We start from the raw sequence: 18,617 nt of genomic DNA on the forward strand, positions 1-18,617 counted from the left end.
TTAAGAATTCCTTTTACAAGTTAATTTAATTAAATTAAGTAATTACACAAACATGTGACATGATTCTAAATCCAAATCTGGAAACCAAGATATGGTCACAAAAGTCCATCCCTATCCCATCATCCCATTTCCACCTGTTTCCTACAGGTAACAGTTTAATTTAAAGCAAATTTTGTGGCTTATATTTCCATTTGTAAAACATACAAGCTGATGGCTCCATCTAAAAACACACAAATTGTCTATATATACATAAACATGCTGTTTTTCATTTACAAATATATCCTGGAGATGACCATATGATAGTGTGTAGAAATATTTCTCCCTCCTCTTTACAAGTGCCCAGTGTCCTGTGATGTAAATATGCTTCATTCAACCTGGGCCCTTGGGAGAGATGCTGAGTGGTTCCCGGGCTGTCCCCACTCCACACCGTGGCAGTGAATAGCTGCTGAAGTACATGCTTCATAGTCCTTGCATCTCTCTGTGAGTACATTCCTAGAAGTGGGGTTATTGGGTCAAAGAGTAAATGCATCTCTAATTTGGCTAAAGATATTGCCAAATCCACCCGCGTGGGGGTTTGTACCACCTTAGAGATCAGTGATCAATGGGTAATATCTGAGGACATCTTTCTATTGTGGTCAGACTCTTGGATTTTGACCTGACTAATGGAGGAGAAATGGTGTTGCAGTGAACTTTTGATTTGTGTTTCTCTTTTTATGATCGTTTTGAGCTTAATTTGTGTTTCTCTTTTTATGATCGTTTTGAGCATTTTTTTCATATCTTTAAGGAGCCATTTACATCTCCTCTGTGAGCGTCTACTCCCATCTCTGTCAGCAGGCATCTTGCCTGGCCCCGGAGGAAGTGTCTCTGAAGGCTGGTGGTCCCAGGATAGGGCAAAAGAACGGGCGTGAGAACTCTCCACACAGTGCTTCTTCTGGGGTTAAGGACCCTCTGCCTCAGTGGCTCCTGGGCGTGATTAAACTTGCCATTTCCTGGGCCCATCCTAGACAGGCTGCTGTAAGCCAGCCAGGCTGGGATCCTGCCGCCCCAGGGAGGACGTGGGGAAAATCCCTTCTGGAGGGACTGCCCCTCCCTTGTCCAGCCACTGGGTGTTTATGTTTCAGTTTAGGGCGGGGATGACAGCACACGACACACACTCCGCTCTCAAGAGTTACTACTCCCTCCCTGCTAGACTCCCCCGACCGGAGGTCTCCCCAGAGTGGAGGACCTTCCAGCGGCTGGCAGGAGGCCTCAGGCAGGCAGTGGGGAGCCTCTGCAGGTTCCCGAGCCAGGAAGTGGCACTTAGGAGTGAGGATCTTAGGAGCGGGGCTCTTGGACAGGAGGGCGGGTGAGTTGGGAGGGCCTCAAGCAGGGGCCGGATGGCTCTCTCTGCTGAGAAGGGAGGGCCCTAGGGATGGGGACAGACAGCTAGCTGGCAGTTGAAGGGCCAAGGAGCAGGCGGCCTCCCAGTCACAGAGCCTTGTGCAGAGGAAGGGGAAGGAGTCCAAGAGGGTGGCCCTGCTGTCCAGGGCCAAGAAAGGGGGAAGCCGCTGGAAATAGCAGAAACCTGGCTGGGGCAGCACCCAAGGCCCACCCCGAGGCCAGGTGGGGACCCCAGTGGGGCATCTGGCAGCAGTGGGTCCCCAGGAGCAGGCAGTGGGAGCCATCAGGGTGAGTGAGCTGGCGGGGGTGGCCCAGGGTCTGGGGTCACCTGCCCTCAGCCCGAGGAGCCTCTTCTGGCCTTTGGTGGCCAGGGCTGGGATCTCCCTGCTGGTGGCCAGATGCCTCAACAGCCCCCAGGCTGGGCGTGGTGGCTCACACCTGTAATCCCACCACTTTGAGAGGCCAAGGTGGGCAGATCACAAGGTGAGGAGATCGAGACCATTCTGGCCAACATGGTGAAACCTCGTCTCTACTAAAAATACAAATTAGCTGGGTGTGGGGGTGCATGCCTGTAGTCCCAGCTACTCGGGAGGCTGAGGCAGGAGAATCACTTGAACCCGGGAGGCGGAGGTTGCGGTGAGCTGAGATTGCGCCACTGCGCTCCAGCCTGGGCAACAGAGCTAGACTCTGTCTCAAAAAAAAAAAAAAAGAGAGAGGTGGCCCCTGCCAGGGCAGAGGCCTGCAAGACTTCCCCCAAGAGTGGGGGGAGGTGGGGACCAAAGAGCTGTGGGGCAGGAGGGGTCTCCTGCAGCCTGAGGGCTCTGCTGGCCTGGTTTGCACTCTTCCCGTCAGCACCCTGGCAGCTCCTTCTAGGTGGTAAATGCTGGCTGCTGCACACCCAGCCAGCATAGGGAGGAGGCCTCGGCCTTCCCTGCCACCCCCAACCCAAACCACCCCTTGTGGCCCAGTCCCTGCTGGCTGCCCTGGCTTTGGGGGTGGGTGGTGCCAGGGGCTAGTTCTTGTGCAAAGATGAGTCCGGGGTCACATAGGACATACCTGCTGGGCGTGGGCAGGCCAGGCTGGGATGGGGCCATCACAGGAGGCTGGGTACAGGGCGGGTCTTGGTTGGAGGGGACCTTAGGCCACAGGTGCTAGTCTTCTGCAGCCACCCCCAGGACCCCTGCCCGCTACCTCCTCTGCCCCACAGCTGACAGGCTTTGCCCTCCCCTGCCCCGCCATGGCCACACACTCAGTTCTCTATACATTTTTATTATGGAAAACATCAAATACACACAAAAGCAGGGCATCTAGAACAGAGACCCTGTGTCCTGGTCCCCAGCCCCTCACGATGACACCCCCAGGCTTTAGGCAAGATCAGTGCGGGAGGGGAGTTTCCCAGCAGGACGTCCACTTCCAGACCTGGTTCTGTGAAGAGGGGAACAGAAAGTGCTGAGGGTGACAGGGAAGCCTCAAGAAGCGGGAGGTGGACTCACATCCTCTCTCGGGGTCCACAACTGAGCTCCCACACAGAGGACCCCGCTGGTCTGCTTCAGCTGCTGGGTGGGCAAGTGAGGCACTGGCCTCGGGGGCACAGCGCTTGAAGGGACACCAGAAAAACAATCATAAAGATAAACAGTAATGTGTTGTTTTATTTCTTATTTATTTATTTATTTATTTTTGAGACAGAGTCTCCCTCTATCGCCCAGGCTGGAGTGCAGTGGCGTGATCTCGGCTCACCACAACCTCTGCCTCCCAGGTTCAAGCAATTCTCTTGTCTCAGCTTCCCGAGTAGCTGGGACTATAGGCACGTGCCACCACTCCCAGCTAATTTTTGTATTTTTAGTAGAGATGGGGTTTCACCATGTTGGCCAGGCTGGTCTTGAACTCCTGACCTCGTGATCCGCCTGCCCCAGCCTCTCAAAGTGCTGGGATTACAGATGTGAGCCACTGCACCCAGCCAATGTGTTGTTTTAATAAACCAAAACTATGCAAAGGACCCATGAGGATCCAAGCAACTCATTTAGGATGTTAGCTTCACTGGAAAAGGGGTCTCAATTCAGACCTCAAGACATGGTTCTTGGGTCTCACTCAGGAAGGAAGTGAAGGCGAGTCAGAATGTGGTGAGAAGAGAGGGTTTATTGAAAGTTGCTCCATTACAGAGCAGGGTGTCGTCGGAAAGCAAGAGGGGGAACACCCCAGCTTTAACTTTTTCTCATACAGACGTCTCATCTATGTAAAGACTAAGCTAAACTGTGTCTAACATGTATTATTCTATTGATTTAAAGAAAATTATCTGTCACGGGGTCTTGCTCTGTTACAACCAGGCTGGAGTGCAGTAGCACAATCTCAGCTCATTGCAACCTCTGCCTCCCAGCCTCAGGTGCTCCTCCCGCCTTAGCCTCCTGAGTAGCTGGGATTACAGGAATGCACCCCCATGCCTGGCTAATTTTTTTTTACTTTTTGTAAAGACGGGGTCTTGCTGTGTTGCCCAGGCTGGTCTCAAACTTGTGGGCTCAAGCCATCCTCCCGTCTTGGCCTCCCAAAGTGCTGGGATTACAGGCCTGAGCCACCGTGCCCGGCCAAGGGTAGTTATCTGGAAAGCATATATTGTTCTGGATACCGGGGCACTTGTACACTTTGCTGTCATAGAAGTGTGTCCACACAGGCGTCACTGGCTGCTGCTTTAGCTGTAAACATCGTGTGACCATGGGCTGTGGCTGGCAGGTATGCACCTCGTTGGTCTCAAGGTGGAGCTGAACGTAAACGGCTTTTCTCTGGCTCTCCCAGGCTCCCGCTTCCCTGACACCCCCTCACAGACTTCCCTTCAAAGCGGGGCTGTCCAATCTTTTGGCTTCCCTGGGCCACGTTGGAAGAAGAATTGCCTTGGGCCAGACATAAAATACACTAACGCTCACGATAGCTGATGAGCAAAAAAAGGTCTGTGCGTAAATCTCATAATGTTTTAAGAGAGTTTACAAATTTGTGTTGGGCCACATTCAAAGCCCACAGCCCAAGGGTTGGACATGCTTGCTGCAGGGGCTCCCCTAGATAGGGCTGCAGGGGTGGCGTCCGGCAGCTCTAGCTGGAGAAGCAGCAGGAACGGCAGGAAGGAATCCTGTTCGGAGCTCCTCGTGTCACACATACAGCCCAGCTGGGTGAAGTGGGAGGGGCTGGCGCTGCTGCAGGGGGCTAACCTTGGGGGTGAGGGGGCAACCTCGGAGAGGAAGCTGCCCAGGAGCAGAGGCTGGGGGCAGAGGGCCCTGGGCAGTGCCCCTATGCCCACAGCAGGACCCTGGCTGCCCGTTCTCCTCCGCAGAGGGCCAGGTGGTCTGAAGCTGCCCAGCAGGGAGAGAACAGGCCTGGTCTGGACTGGAAACCTGCCATCTGGCCTCTCGAACCTGGGGACTCCAGGGGTCCTTGAAGAAGGGCTTGAGCGGCAGCAGAGGACCCCAGGCAACTGTGCCTGAGCCGGGTGCTGACGATGACTGAGCACCTGCTATGTCCCAGGCACTCGCAGCCCTACGGCAGGAGTCGCTGTGGGTGAGGGGTTGTCGAGCTTCACAGAGGCGCTGTGCCTGGCTCTGTGCCAGGGCCCCGACAGGGCAGGAAGCAGATAGAGTCCCACAAGCACGAGCCCAGTGCACAGAAAGGGTTACTTAAAAAATAAGTTCTGTGATAAAATCAAACAGGATGAAGGGCTAGAAACAGGTCGTGAGGGTGCAAACAGGTCATGAGGGTGCAGCTTTGGGGTGAGAGGGGCCCTGGGGGTGAGCGGGAAGCTAGGAGAGAAACAGCACTCTGGAGGGGCTCGGGCAAGGCCTGCCTGAGTGGGAGGGGGCAGAGCACGAGGGCCCAGGCTCCAGGCTGGGTGGGACTGCCCTGAGGTGCCTCCACGCCCTGCGGAGACAGCCAAGGGGCAGATGGAGAGAGGTAGGGGGTGGGCTGGGGACAGCGTTTCCTGTACACAGGGGGAACCTGGCAGCGAGGGGCCCTTCCCAGAGACAGAGTCTCTAAATGTCCAGTTTCTTACCCAAGTCCACACAGCCCACAAGAATCCACTGGGTCCGTGTGGCCCTGCCCAGTGGGGCTTCCCTTCCAGTGTGTGAGGAGCACAGATGCCAGGCCATGTCAGGGAGGCCAGGCCTGGTGGGGACGGGGTGCCCCAGGCCACTGCTGGGGAGGAACGATGCCCAGTGGAGGGGGCACGGTGGAGTTCATGGCTGGCCTGGAGGTGGGGGGGCGGGGAGCTCTGCAGGGCCCTGGCTCTGGTGGGCTGGGTAGGCCTGCTTGGGGCACCGTCTGATCCACCAGAGGTGGAAGGAACACCCCTGGGAGATGCCCTGCCCTGCACCTCCAGTCCCTGCTTGACGGCGGCTGGGCTTGGACTGATCAGGTGCCGTGCCTTCTGCTGACCCCAGAGGCCAGACCCTGTGGCCAGAGTGAGGGGTGGGAGTTGAGATTGGGCAGATGAAAACCCAAATCTGAGCCTCCTGTCCGGGGTTGAGGCCCCTCTCCACTGAACATCATGACCCATGGAGACTGGGCAGGGAACCCGAGGGCCCACACTGGGGACTCGGCCTGGAGGGACAGCCAGGGAAGCAGGAGGAAGCAGGAAGGAAAGGACAGGAGCCAGGCCTGGGATGACAGCAGAGAAGGACCGATGCCCAGCCAGGGCTTCCTCAGGTGCCTCTGGGTAGAGAGCCCTGGTCTGGCTCAGGAGGCCCAGGCACTGGTCTCGGACCTGCCACCACCTGTGTGACGCTGGGCCAAGCGCTTCCCTTCCCTGGGCCTCAGTTTCCACCGCTGTAAAGTGGGGAGGGGTGAAACTGAAGCTCTCCCCAGCCTATCCCAGCCGTTGAGGAGAGAGAGGCTGTGATCAGGGGCTGTGGGGCCCACGCTGAGGAGACAAGGCTCCTGCTCTTGGGGTGGACAGGGCCCAGGAAGGGGGTGCTCTGCACCATGAGGGAGCAGCCTGGGCCTACGGACTCCCCCACCATGAGCTCAGAAGGAAGATGTCCGCTGAGGAGGTGGGGGCCGGGGAGAATATTCTAGACCAGATAGGGGTGGTCTGGGTAGGCTTCCGAGGGGGTGGGCTTGGAGGAGGGGCAGGCGGCCGAGTTGGGGGGAAGCAGGGGAGGAGCCAGCCTGCCTGCGTGTGCCGGAGCGTGTGCCTCTCACCTGTGTGCATTGGCATGTGCATGTGTGTGTGCATGTGTGCCAGCGTGTGTGTGTGTGTGTTGGAAGGCGCCCACGGAGCATGTCTGCATGAACCAGGATGAGTGTGTGTGCTGCACCCTGTCTGGGGGCTGGGCATGAGGCACTGGGGAGGGCGGGCTGACCGCAGACCCTGGGAGGGCTGGGCCCTGGGAAGGTTTCCGAGATGACAGGGCAGAAGTGGGCTGCGGAGGAGGAAGGCTTCGGGGGCGGGGCTGGAGCGCCTCTGGTTTTGCTGTCTGTCTCTCACGCTGTTTCCAGAACAAATGTGTGCCCTCAGCAAGGATGCTGGCTCTTCAGAGGTGTCAGCACAGACAGCCGACACCCCACTTCCCTCCCAGAAATCCCCCACGCCCTCTAGCTGGGGCTGGTGCAGGAGCAGTGGGGAACTCCTGTTACCCTTGCCCTGCTGCCGTCAGTGGGCCGCCCGCCCCCCCACCTTAAGGAGGGGCAGAGTCAGGCACCAGCCCCGAGGGGTGGCTCACCCCAGCTTCACTTCCCCCAGCCCTTCTCAGACAGCCACTGTGCAGGCTTTGGCGGCGGGGGCCACACACTCCACCCGGGAGGCCAAAGCTGCCTGCAGGTCAGTGCCGCCCACGGCCCTAGGGGCCTCCCAGCGGGGCAGGGCATGGTGGGGGTCTCAGAGCGGGGTGAGGCTGTGATGGGGTCTCAGAGCAGAGCGGGGTGAGGCTGTGATGGGGTCTCAGAGCGGGGTGAGGCTGTGATGGGGTCTCAGAGCGGGGTGAGGCTGTGATGGGGTCTCAGAGCGGGGTGAGGCTGTGATGGGGTCTCAGAGTGGGGTGAGGCTGTAATGGGGTCTCGGGTGAGGCTGTGATGGGGGGTCTCAGGGTGGGGTGAGGCTGTGATGGGGGGCCTCAGAGTGGGGTGAGGCTGTGATGGGGGGTCTCAGAGCGGGGTGAAGCTATGATGGGGTCTCGGGTGAGGCTGTGATGGGTCTCAGAGTGGGGTGAGGCTGTGATGGGGTCTCAGGGGTGAGGCTGTGATGGGGGGGTCTCAGAGCGGGGTGAGGCTGTGATGGGGGGGTCTCAGAGCAGGGTGAGGCTATGATGGGGTCTCAGAGCGGGGTGAGGCTGTGATGGGGGGTCTCAGAGCAGGGTGAGGCTGTGACGGGGTCTCAGAGCGGGGTGAGGCTGTGACGGGGTCTCAGAGCGGGGTGAGGCTGTGACGGGATCTCAGATCGGGGTGAGTCTGTGACGGGGTCTCAGAGCGGGGTGAGGTTGGAACGAGGTCTCAGAGTGGGGTGAGGCTGTGACGGGGTCTCAGAGTGGGGTGAGGCTGTGATGAAGTCTCAGAGTGGGGTGAGGCTGTGATGGGGGTTCTCAGAGTGGGGTGAGGCTGTGATGGAGGCTCTCAGAGTGGGGTGAGGCTGTGATGGGGAGTCTCAGGGAGGTGAGGCTGTGTTGGGGTCTCAGGTGGGCTGAGGCTGTTGGGGTCTCAGGGGTGGCTGAGGCTGATGGAGGCTCAGAGCCTGTGTGTGGGTAGCAGCTTGTTGGAGTGTGGAATGTGACATTTAAAAACAAGAAAAAAGAATACCCCCATGCTGTGGCCCGGAGGTGAGCAGCTACTTTGGTGAACTTGTGTCACTCACAGCCCCATCCTGGGTCCTGGGGTGTGGTGTGCTGTGTGGGGCCCAGGCCCAGAGGGGTCACAGGTACGGGGGACTCTTTGGTGCCTGGGCCACAGGGATCTGCACCTCAACTGCGTGCCCCCACATCTTCAGCAGTGGTTGGGGCCTGTGGTCTCAATCCCAGGCCAGCCAGGCACTCTGGCGTCTGGGTGGGTCCCCAGTCCAGACAGTGGGAAGGGCTGGCGAGCGGCTCCAGTGTGGCTGGGCTGCCCGTCTATGGCCAGGTTTGTCCCTGGGTTGCTCAGTGCAGAATCAAAGGGCACTTTTCTGCTTTTGTGTGCAGAAGCCGAGGCTGACCTTGTCATCAGAAGGGGAAGCGGGGCCTCAGAGGCGTGCTGCTGGCCCCTATCCCCACAGCCTACTGGGCAGGAAGTAGAAGGGCCCCATCCCCACCGTCCCCAGTAGCAGGAGCTCCCTGAGGCTGATGGTACTGGTGTCTGTGGAGGAAGACGGGCCTGAGGAGCTGAGGTGGGAGGCCAGCTACGGTCCGCGGCCTGGACACAGATTCCTGTGCGGGGCTGGGGCAGTAGGTGGGCATCTGTGCTGGCCATGTTAGCTCCCGGGGGCCCCATGCCGTCTGGGCTAAGGCCTGGGCCTTGATTTCCTGAACTTTTCTGGGAGGCACCCCACGGGCGAGACAAGGACCCATGAACAGGGCACTTCTTCAAAGCCTGTGTGTGCCTCGAAACTCTTCAAACATTTGCATTTTTCTCCCTAATAGTTCAGTGTTTGTTTTATTATAAACAGGAAAATTTAAATATTGTAGTTAGACTTTTTTTCTTCTTCTTAGAGATGGGGCTTCACTCTGACTCCTAAGGCTGGAGTGCAGTGGTGCGATCATAGCTCACTTCAGCCTCAACCTCCTGGGCTCAAGCCGTCTTCCTGCCTCAGCCTCCCGAGTAGCTGGAACTACAGGCATGCGTCACTAGCCCAGCTAATTTTCTGTCTTTTTTTTTTTTTTTTTTTTGTAGAGATGGGGTCTCCCTATGATGCCCAGGTTGTTCTTAAACTTCTGGCCTCAAGTGATCCTCCTGTCTCAGCCTCCCAAACTGTTGGGATTACAAGCATGAGCCACCATGCCTGGCCTGCAGTTAAACATTCCCCCACAAAATACTGGGCCACACCGAGGCTAGTATGAAAGTTACAGCCCTGGATATGTGTGACCTGAGAGCCCCTTGGCAGCCATGGGGAGGGATAGGGGAAGCTGGGGCAATGGGAAGGGGCCTAGGCACATGAGCCCTCAGATCCTCACCTCCCACGAGACAGGGTCCCAGGCTGCCTCTACTCAAGATGGGGCAGCAAAAGAATTGCCCTCTAGCCATGCAGGCCCCCTCCGCCTCCAGGTCTGCACCCGGCCCAAGGCTGGCCCTGGACTTCTGGTGGATTTGAGTACTCAGGTGGGGAGAGTAGGAGGCCAGTCGCACGGAGCCCTCCCCAACACACAGCGCCTGCCCAGCTCAGGTGCCTCTGAGGTGTAGATTCTGAGCAGGTTCTGGGATCTCCTGGCCCCCAGCGGGGGCTGCCACAGGAGCACAGGACCAACAGGAAGGGAAGATCCCAGCGACTGGTTCCAGTGGGTTCTGGGGATGTCCTCGGAGCCTGACCTGGCTCAGGGTCCCTCCAAAGGTCCCTGGAATGAGGGCGAGGTGCTGCTCATGAATCAGAGAGAAAGCAAGCAGGACCCTCAAGAAGGGAGGAGAGAGACCCTCGGGGGCGCAGCGCTTTGCACTCGGGGGAAGGGCTCCTGAAACTTTGAAGTCGGCAAATACCCGCTGTACTTCACCAGAGGTGGGGTCTGAGGAGACAGAATGAAGCCAGGGGGCAGAATGTTTCTGTTTCTGGCTGAAACCTGTGCCCTGCATCCCTCCTGGACCGGGGACCTGGAGTTCCCGAGGGGGCCACTGTGGGGAAATGCGTCCCAGCACTAATGGTCCCCAGCAGCTGCAGTCACAGGGTTTGGGCGCTCTCCCCTCTCCTGATTTGGGGGACCTTGTGTGCTCCTCGGCAGAGGGAGGAGGCAGAGGGAGGAGGAAGGCCCTTCGCTGTGGGCTGAGTCCTTCCCACCTTCCATACCAGCCCAGCAGGAAGACACTGCGGGATGCCCCAGAGGACAGCCTGATGGTGGGGGGAGAGGCTTCTCCCACCCTCACCCCTCCGGGCTCTTTCTGGACCCACTGAGGAGCCCAGGTGGTGGGACGTGTGGCTGTGAGTCCTGGACTCTGGGCGCTCACCAGCAGCTCCGTCTCACACTCGCCTGCGTGCGACACCAGCACCCCTTATGATGAGGAAACAAGTTTGCCCAGCTGCAGGGGTGGCCGAGTCAGGATGACTCTAGCCCATGTCCTGGACACCAGACCCTGCCCAAGTCCATCCGGGGCTGGTCTCAGCCTTCCTGGGCTATGTCGCGGAGGGTGTTGGGGACAGCGAGAGGCTGGCGTGGACAGTGGAGGGGTGACTTTGTGGGTGGTCCTGACAGTGATGGAGAGGAGGATACTCAGCTCCACCCCTGGGTGGCCCCTGAGCAGCACGGCCAGGGCGTGGAGGGGCAGGGCTGCCCTCACAGGCTCTGACCCCTGGGAGCTCAAGGGGTGAATCCCTGATCCCAGATGTGGGACTGGGATAGGGCCTCAGGCTGATCCAGGCAGAACCTCCAGAGCTCAGGACTGGGTGGGTGGGCTCACAGAGAGGGAGGGGCAGGCCAGAGTCCCAGCTGCCCTGGACTCTGCTGTGGGGGAGGGCTGATGCAGGTGTGGAGTCAAATGTGGGTGCCTCCTGCAGCGGGGTGCCAGGAGGGGTGGAGGGGCCACTCTGGGCTTTGTCCGGGAGCCTGGTCTTCCCATCCTTGGGCTGACAGGTGCCGCTGCCTCTGAGCCCTCCCTGCTAACAGCTGTGTGCTGGGTGAGGCTGGCGGCCCTTTGGGCTCCCTGTCCAGGATTTGCGCTCTGGAGGGTAGGGCTTGCTGGGTTGGGGACTGGAGGGGAACGTGGAGCTCCTTCTGCTTCCCTTCCTGCCCCATGACAGCAGGCAGGTCCCAGGAGAGAAGAGCTCAGGAGATGGGAAGAGGATCTGTCCAGGGGTTAGACCTCAAGGGTGACTTGGAGTTCTTTACGGCATCCATGCTTTCTTTGAGGAGTTTTGTGTTTGTGGATGTGGGGTCGGGGCTCACCTCCTCCCACATCCCTGCCCAGAGGTGGGTAGAGCAGGGGCAGTGCCTTGCTCCCCCTGCTCGCTCTCTACTGACCTCCGGCTCCCTCTGCAGCCCCAGGACCATGAATGGCACCTACAACACCTGTGGTTCCGGCGACCTCACCTGGCCCCCAACGATCAAGCTCGGCTTCTACGCCTACTTGGGCGTCCTGCTGGTGCTGGGCCTGCTGCTCAACAGCCTGGCGCTCTGGGTGTTCTGCTGCCGCATGCAGCAGTGGACAGAGACCCGCATCTACATGACCAACCTGGCGGTGGCCGACCTCTGCCTGCTGTGTGCCTTGCCCTTTGTGCTGCACTCCCTGCGAGACACCTCAGACACGCCGCTGTGCCAGCTCTCCCAGGGCATCTACCTGACCAACAGGTACATGAGCATCAGCCTGGTCACAGCCATCGCCGTGGACCGCTATGTGGCCGTGCGGCACCCGCTGCGTGCCCGCGGGCTGCGGTCCCCCAGGCAGGCTGCGGCTGTGTGCATGGTCCTCTGGGTGCTGGTCATCAGCTCCCTGGTGGCTCGCTGGTTCCTGGGGATGCAGGAGGGCGGCTTCTGCTTCAGGAGCACCCGGCACAATTTCAACTCCATGGCGTTCCCGCTGCTGGGATTCTATCTGCCCCTGGCCGTGGTGGTCTTCTGCTCCCTGAAGGTGGTGACCGCCCTGGCCCAGAGGCCACCCACCGACGTGGGGCAGGCAGAGGCCACCCGCAAGGCTGCCCGCATGGTCTGGGCCAACCTCGTGGTGTTCGTGGTCTGCTTCCTGCCCCTGCACGTGGGGCTGACGGTGCGCCTCGCTGTGGGCTGGAATGCCTGTGCCCTCCTGGAGACGATCCGTCGCGCCCTCTACATAACCAGCAAGCTCTCAGATGCCAACTGCTGCCTGGACGCCATCTGCTACTACTACATGGCCAAGGAGTTCCAGGAGGCGTCTGCACTGGCCGTGGCTCCCAGTGCTAAGGCCCACAAAAGCCAGGACTCTCTGTGTGTGACCCTCGCCTAGGAGGCGTGCCGTGGACACTGTGGGCCAGGTCTTGGGGGCTCCGGGAGGTGCTGCCTGCCAGGGGAAGCTGGGACCAGTAACAAGGAGCCTGGGATCAGCCCTGAACTCACTGTGTGCTCTCTTGGAGCCTTGGGTGGCCAGGGACAGCCCAGGTACCTGCTGTCTTGGGAAGAGAGAGGGACAGGGACAAGGGCAAGAGGACTGAGGCCAGAGCAAGGCCAATGTCAGAGACGCCCAGCACACTTGCCACCCCCAGAACCAGCTCACCTGGCCAGAGTGGGTTCCTGCTGGCCAGGGTGCAGCCTTGATGACACCCGCCGCTGCCCCTCGGGGCTGGAATAAAACTCCCCACCCAGAGTCAGTCCTAGTGGGGCCCTCTGTGTTGCCTACTCACGTGGTGGGAGGCAGGGAGGGAGTGCGTGGCTCAGAGGGCTGGTGGATATCTTCCAGGGACCCTTTGGGGCTCTTCACTTTGAGGGCCCCCTTGGACCCTTTCACCCCTTCCCACCCCCACCCACCTGGAGCGTGAGCAGGAGCTGTTGGAAGCTCCTGGCAGGACCACACTAGAGGCCCCCAGCCCAGGTTTCCTTGCTCAAGGCAGGGCTGGGAGCGGCTGATCTCCATGTAGGGGCTGCACAGCTGTGCAAGCGGGGGTGACCAAGGTCAAGCAGGTGAGGGTGGGTTGGGGTGGGTGGCAGTGAAGGGGGTGGCCAGGGTCTGTCAAGGGACCCAGCCCTCTTCTTCTTCCTTCAGGGAAAGGCTGGAAACCATGTCTGGCAGGGGCAGGGGTTGGGTGCCCACCCAGGTAAAGGCATGATGTCCTGCTGGTTTCTGCCTCTCCTGTACTCCTGCATGGAGGGCATCTCGAAACCCAAGCTGGAAGGATGGGGTGCTCCAGAGACCTCCTGTGAGTGTGGGCCAGCACGGCCAGGGCTCAAACCCCATCCTGTCATCCCATATTGCATGTCCACAGGCACCACCCCACCCTGTTCCATGTTCCACAGGAATGGAGAGAGATGGCAGTCATGTTCTGGCAGGGACACGGCACAAGCATGTGGCTGATGGCATCTCACAGGACTCCAGGCTCTGGAAGGCCCATGCCCAGGAGAGCCCCATAAGGGCTCTGTGCCTAAAAGGGTGCATACCCAGGTGGGCCCATGCCCAGGAAGGTCCATGTCTGGGGGGTTCCGTGCCCAGGAAGGTCCATGCCCAGGACGGTCCATGAGCAGGAGGGCCTCATTCCCAGGAGGGTCCCGTGCCCAGGAGGGCTCTATGCCCAAAAGTGTCCCATGTCTGGGAGGGTCCATACCCAAGGGTGTCCATGCCTGGTTGGGGGGGGTCTGTGTCCAGGAGGGTCCCACGCCTGGAAGGGTCCATGCTCAGGAGGGTTCATGCCCAGGAGAGTTTATGCCCAGGAGGGCCCCATGCCCAGGAGGGTCACGTGCACAGAGGGCCCTGTGCCCAGGAGGATACATGTCCAGGAGGCTCCATGCCCAGGAGGCTCCATGTCAAGAAAGATTCATGCCTAGGAGGGTTCATGCCCAGGAGTGTCCCTGCCTAGGAAGGTCCATTACCAGAAGGGCCCATGTCAAGGAGGGTTCATGCCCAGGAAGGTCCAGCCCAGGAGGGTCCATGTCAAGGAGGTTCCATGCCCAGGAGGGTCCATGCTGAGGTGGGTCCATGCCCAGGAGGGTTCATGTCCAGAAAGGTCCATGCCTAGGAGGGCCCATACACAACAGAGCCCTGTGCCCAGGAAGGACCATGTCAAGGAGAACCCCATGCCCAGGAGGGTCAATGCCCAGTAAGGGCCATGCCCATGAGATCCTCATGCCCAGGAAGGTCCATGCCCAGGAGGGCCCATGCCCAGGCCAGTTCATGTGCAGGAGGGCCCCGTGCCTAAAAGTGTCCATGCCCAGGAAGGTCCATGTCCAGAAGAGTCCACACCCAGGAGGGCTGATATGGTTAGACTTTGTGTCCCCACCCAAATCTCATCTTGCCTTGTAATCCCTTTAATAACCGTAGTCCCCATGTGTCAAGGGAGAGACCAGGTGGAGGCAATTGGATCATGGGGGCTGTTTCCCACATGCTGTTCTCATGATAGTGAGTGAGTTCTTATGAGATCTGATGGTTTTATAAGGGACTCTTCCCTTCACTTCTCCTTCCTGCTGTCTTATGAAGAAGGTTCCTTGCTTCCCCTTCACCTCTGCCATGATTATAAGTTTCCTGAGGGCTCCCTAGCCATGCTGAAGTGTGAGTCAATTAAACCTGTTTCCTTTAAAATTACCCAGTTTTGGGCAGTTCTTTATAACAGCATGAAAACAGAAGAATGCAGTAAATTGGTACCACAGAGAGTGGGGTGCTGCTGTAAAGATACCCAAAAATGTGGAAGCAACTTTGGAACTGGGTAATAGTCAGAGCTTGGAACAGTTTGGAGGGCTCAGAAGAAGACAGAAAGATGTGGGAAAGTATGGAACTTCCTAGAGACTTGTTGAATGGCTTTGATCAAAATGCTGATAGGGATATGGACAACGAATTCCAGGCTGAGGTGGTCTCAGATGGAGATGAGGAATTTGCTGGAAACTGGAATAAAGGTGATTCTTGCTATGCTTTAGCAAAGAGATTGGCAGCATTTTGCCCCTGCCTTAGAGATCTGTGGAACTTTGAATGTGAGAAAGATGATTTAGGGTATCTGGCAGAAGAAATTTCTAAGCAGCAAAGCATTCAAGAGTGCTCTTAAAAGCATTCAAGTGCTCTTAAAAGCATTCAATTTTATGCATTCACAAAAAGATGATTTGGAATTGGAACTCACATTTAAAAGGGAAACAGAGCATAAAAGTTTAGAAAATTTGCATCCTGACTACGGAATAGAAAAGAAAAACTCATTTTCTGAGGAGAAATTCAAGCCAGCTGCAGAAATTTGCATAAGTAACTGGGAGCCACATGTTAACAGCATAGACAATGAGAGAAATGTCTCCAGGGCATGTCAGAGGTCTTCACAGCAACCCCACCCATCACAGGCCTGGAGGCTTAGGAGGAAAAAATGGTTTTGTGGGTGGGGCCCAGGGCCTTGCTGGTTTGTGCAATCTCAGGACTTGGTGCCCTACATCCCAGCAGTGGCTAAAAGGGGCCAACGTACAGCTTAGACCTTTGTTTCAGAGGTGCAAGCCCCAAGCCTTGGTGGCTTACATGTGGTGTTGGGCCTGCAGATACACAGAAGTTTGCTGCACTGGTGGAACCCTCATGTAGAACCTCTGCTAGGGCAGTGTAGAAGTGATATGTGGGGTTGGAGACCTCCCACGCAGTCCCCACTGGGGCACTGCCTACTGCTAGTGGAACTATGAGAAGAAGGCCACCATCCTCCAGACCCCAGAATGGTAGATCCACTGATGGCTTGAACCATGCACCTGGAAAAGCCACAGACACTCAACACCAGCCTGTGAAGGCAGCTGGAAGGGAGGCTGTACCCTGCAAAACAACAGAGGCAGAGCTGCCCAAGGTCATGGGAGCCCACCTCTTGCATGAGCCTGACTTGAATGTGAAACATGGAGTCAAAGGAGATCATTTTGGAGCTTTAAGTTTTGACTGCCCACCTGGATTTCGGACTTGCAGGGGGCCTGTGGCTCCTTCATTTTGGCCAATTTATCCCATTTGGAATGGGTATATTTACCCAATGCCTGTACCCCCATTGTATCTAGGATATAACTAACTTGCTTTTGATTTTACAGGTTTGTAGGCAGAAGGGACTTACCTTGTCTCAGATGACACTTTGGTCTTGGACTTTTGAGTTAATGCTGGAATGAATTAAGACTTTGGGGGACTTTTGGGAAGGCATGACTGGTTTTGAAATGTAAAAGAGACATGAGATTTGGAAGGGGCTAGGAGCAGAATGGTATAATTAGGCTTTGTGTCCCCACCCAAATCTCATCTTGAATTACAGTCCCCACATGTCAAGGGAGAGACCAGGTACAGGTAATTGAATCATGGGGGCAGTCACTTCCATGCTATTCTCATGATAGAGAGTGAGTTCTCATGAAATCTGATGGTTTTATAAGGGGCTCTTCCCCCTTGGCTCGGCACTTCTTCTTGCTGCATTTTGAAGAAGGTGCCTTGCTTCCCCTTCACCTTCCACCATGATTGTAAGTTTCCTGAGACCTCCCCAGCCATGTTGAACTGTGAGTCAATTAAACCTCCTTCCTTTATAAATTACCCAGTCTCGGGCAGTTCTTTATAGCAGTATGAAAACAGAATAATATAAGGGTGCATGCCAGGCGGTCCCATGCCTAGGAGGGTCCATGTCTGGGGGTCCCTCCCAGGAGGGTCCATGTCCAGGGGTCCCTGCCCAGGAAGGTTCATGCCTAGGAGGACCCATGCCCAGTAGAGTCATGTTCAGGAGGGTCTATTCACAGCAGAGTTCATGCCCAGGAGGGTCCATAACCAGGAGGGGTCTGTGCCCAGGATGGTCCATGCCAACCAAGGAGGATCAATGCCCAGGAGGATCCATGCCTAGGAGGGTCTATGTCTAGGAGGACCCATTCCCAGGAGGGGCCATCCCCAGGAGGGGCCATACCCAGGAGGGCCTATACCCAGGAGACCCCATGCCCAGGAAGGTTCATGCCCAGGAGGGTCCATGCCTAGGAGGGTCCATACCCAGGAGAGTCCATGTCCAGGGGCCTTTGCCCAGGAGGGCTCATGCCCAGGAGGACCCATGCCCAGTAGAGTGTTCACGAGGCCTATTCACAGGAGGGTCCACATACAACAGAGCCCTGTGCCCAGAAGGGCCCATGCCCAAGAGGATCCATGACCAGGAGGATCTATGACCAGTAGGGTCCATGTCCAAGAGGGTCCATGCCCAGCACGGTCCATGTCCAGGAGGACCCATGCACAGTAGGGTCCATGCCAGGAGGGCCCAGGCCCAGGAGGGTCCTGTGTCCAGGAAGACCCATATTCAGTAGGGTCCATGCCCAGGATGGTCCATGCCCAGAAGGGTCCATTCCTAGGAGGACCCATGCCCAGGAGAGCCCATATCCAGGAGTGTTTATGCCCAGGAGGGCCTGCACTCTATAGGGCCCCGTGCTCAGGAGGGCCATGCCCAGGAGGCCCTGTGCTCAAGCTGGGCTCTACCTACTTTAACGCACCACTGTCCTGAGCTTCCTGATTTTTCAGAGGCCCTGGGTTCTTGTTTTGCGGGGCCTGCATTTCCTGTGGCCTGCAGAGGTAGCTCAGGACTGGGCAGTATGGTCCCAATTCCAGAGGCTCTGGAAGCCTCTGTCCCCCTCCGCCTTCAGGTGGGCTGGCTCCCTGGCCCATGCATGCCCCCAGGCTTCTGCCTGCAGCTGGAAACCCTCCTGTCCCTAACGCTGGGGCGCTGGAGGCTTCAGGGACAAGTTGGACCCAGAACCAGCTCAGGGAGCCAGGGTGCATTTGGTGGGGGGATCGGGGGACCAGCAGCCCTGGGCTCCTCCATCTCTGTTCTCTCCCTTCCCCACAGCACCCATGGCGCTTGGCTGATCTTTCCAGGGCTTTGGTGATCCTCAAAGACCAAAGTCAGGAAACACCATGACTGTATCAGAGCCCACATTATTTTCTGGTACCCAGGTCCTGGGGGTCTACCCCTGCCACTTCACACGCATCCAGGCCTGGCCCATTCCAGCGGCTCCCTCTCCCCACCTTCCCACAACCATCCGCATGGAATGAGGGGGTCTTGAAAACCGTACACCTGGCTCCTGGGCCTGGCTGTGTCCAGCCCTGCGGCGTGGCCTGTGGTCACGGCACCAGCCTCTCCCCACCCTCCCCCTTCTGTTCCTGCATTCACCATCACAGGGCACACTGCCTAGCCAGGACCAGACCTGCTGCCGCCCCACCCACAAGGAGCTCACCTCAGCCCCACTAAGCCTCTCAGGCTGCCCTCTGCTTGAAAGGCCTCCCTATGGGGTTCCCTGCTCATCTCCCCCTCCTTAGGGGCCCGAGCCCTCGGTTGCCGTCTGTACAGGCCATGACCAGCCTGCCCATGACTCTCCCCAAACCCTAGATCTGCACCAGGCGGGATCAGGTCACACCATTCTGGAAAGGCCCATGAAGGTGACCAACAGTTACTGGTGGAGCAGGGATGGGGTACGCACCTGCGTGAGAATGAGGGCAGCCCACTTGGGCTTTTGCACCCTCTCCTCTCTCCATCC

The 18,617-nt window shown here is 57.9% G+C and overlaps 1 protein-coding gene across 3 annotated transcripts in view; it reads left to right on the plus strand.

Annotated features, from left to right (window-relative positions):
* The window catches only part of GPR35 (G protein-coupled receptor 35), a 30,408-nt gene extending 17,610 nt beyond the window's left edge, over nt 1-12,798 (plus strand). For 2 of the 3 annotated variants that reach the window (XM_054550124.1, XM_054550125.1), the window contains 2 exons: nt 337-480; nt 11,502-12,798. In XM_054550124.1, coding sequence (XP_054406099.1) covers nt 455-480; nt 11,502-12,441 — 966 coding nt within the window. In that variant the 5' untranslated portion in view covers nt 337-454 and the 3' untranslated portion in view covers nt 12,442-12,798. The remainder of the gene's footprint in view (nt 1-336; nt 481-11,501) is intronic. The other variant, XM_054550126.1, reaches the window with a different exon arrangement.
* Nucleotides 12,799-18,617: the final 5,819 nt, after the last annotated feature.

This window comes from Pongo abelii, chromosome 11 (genome assembly GCF_028885655.2).
Source record: "Pongo abelii isolate AG06213 chromosome 11, NHGRI_mPonAbe1-v2.0_pri, whole genome shotgun sequence".
NCBI lineage: Eukaryota > Metazoa > Chordata > Mammalia > Primates > Hominidae > Pongo > Pongo abelii.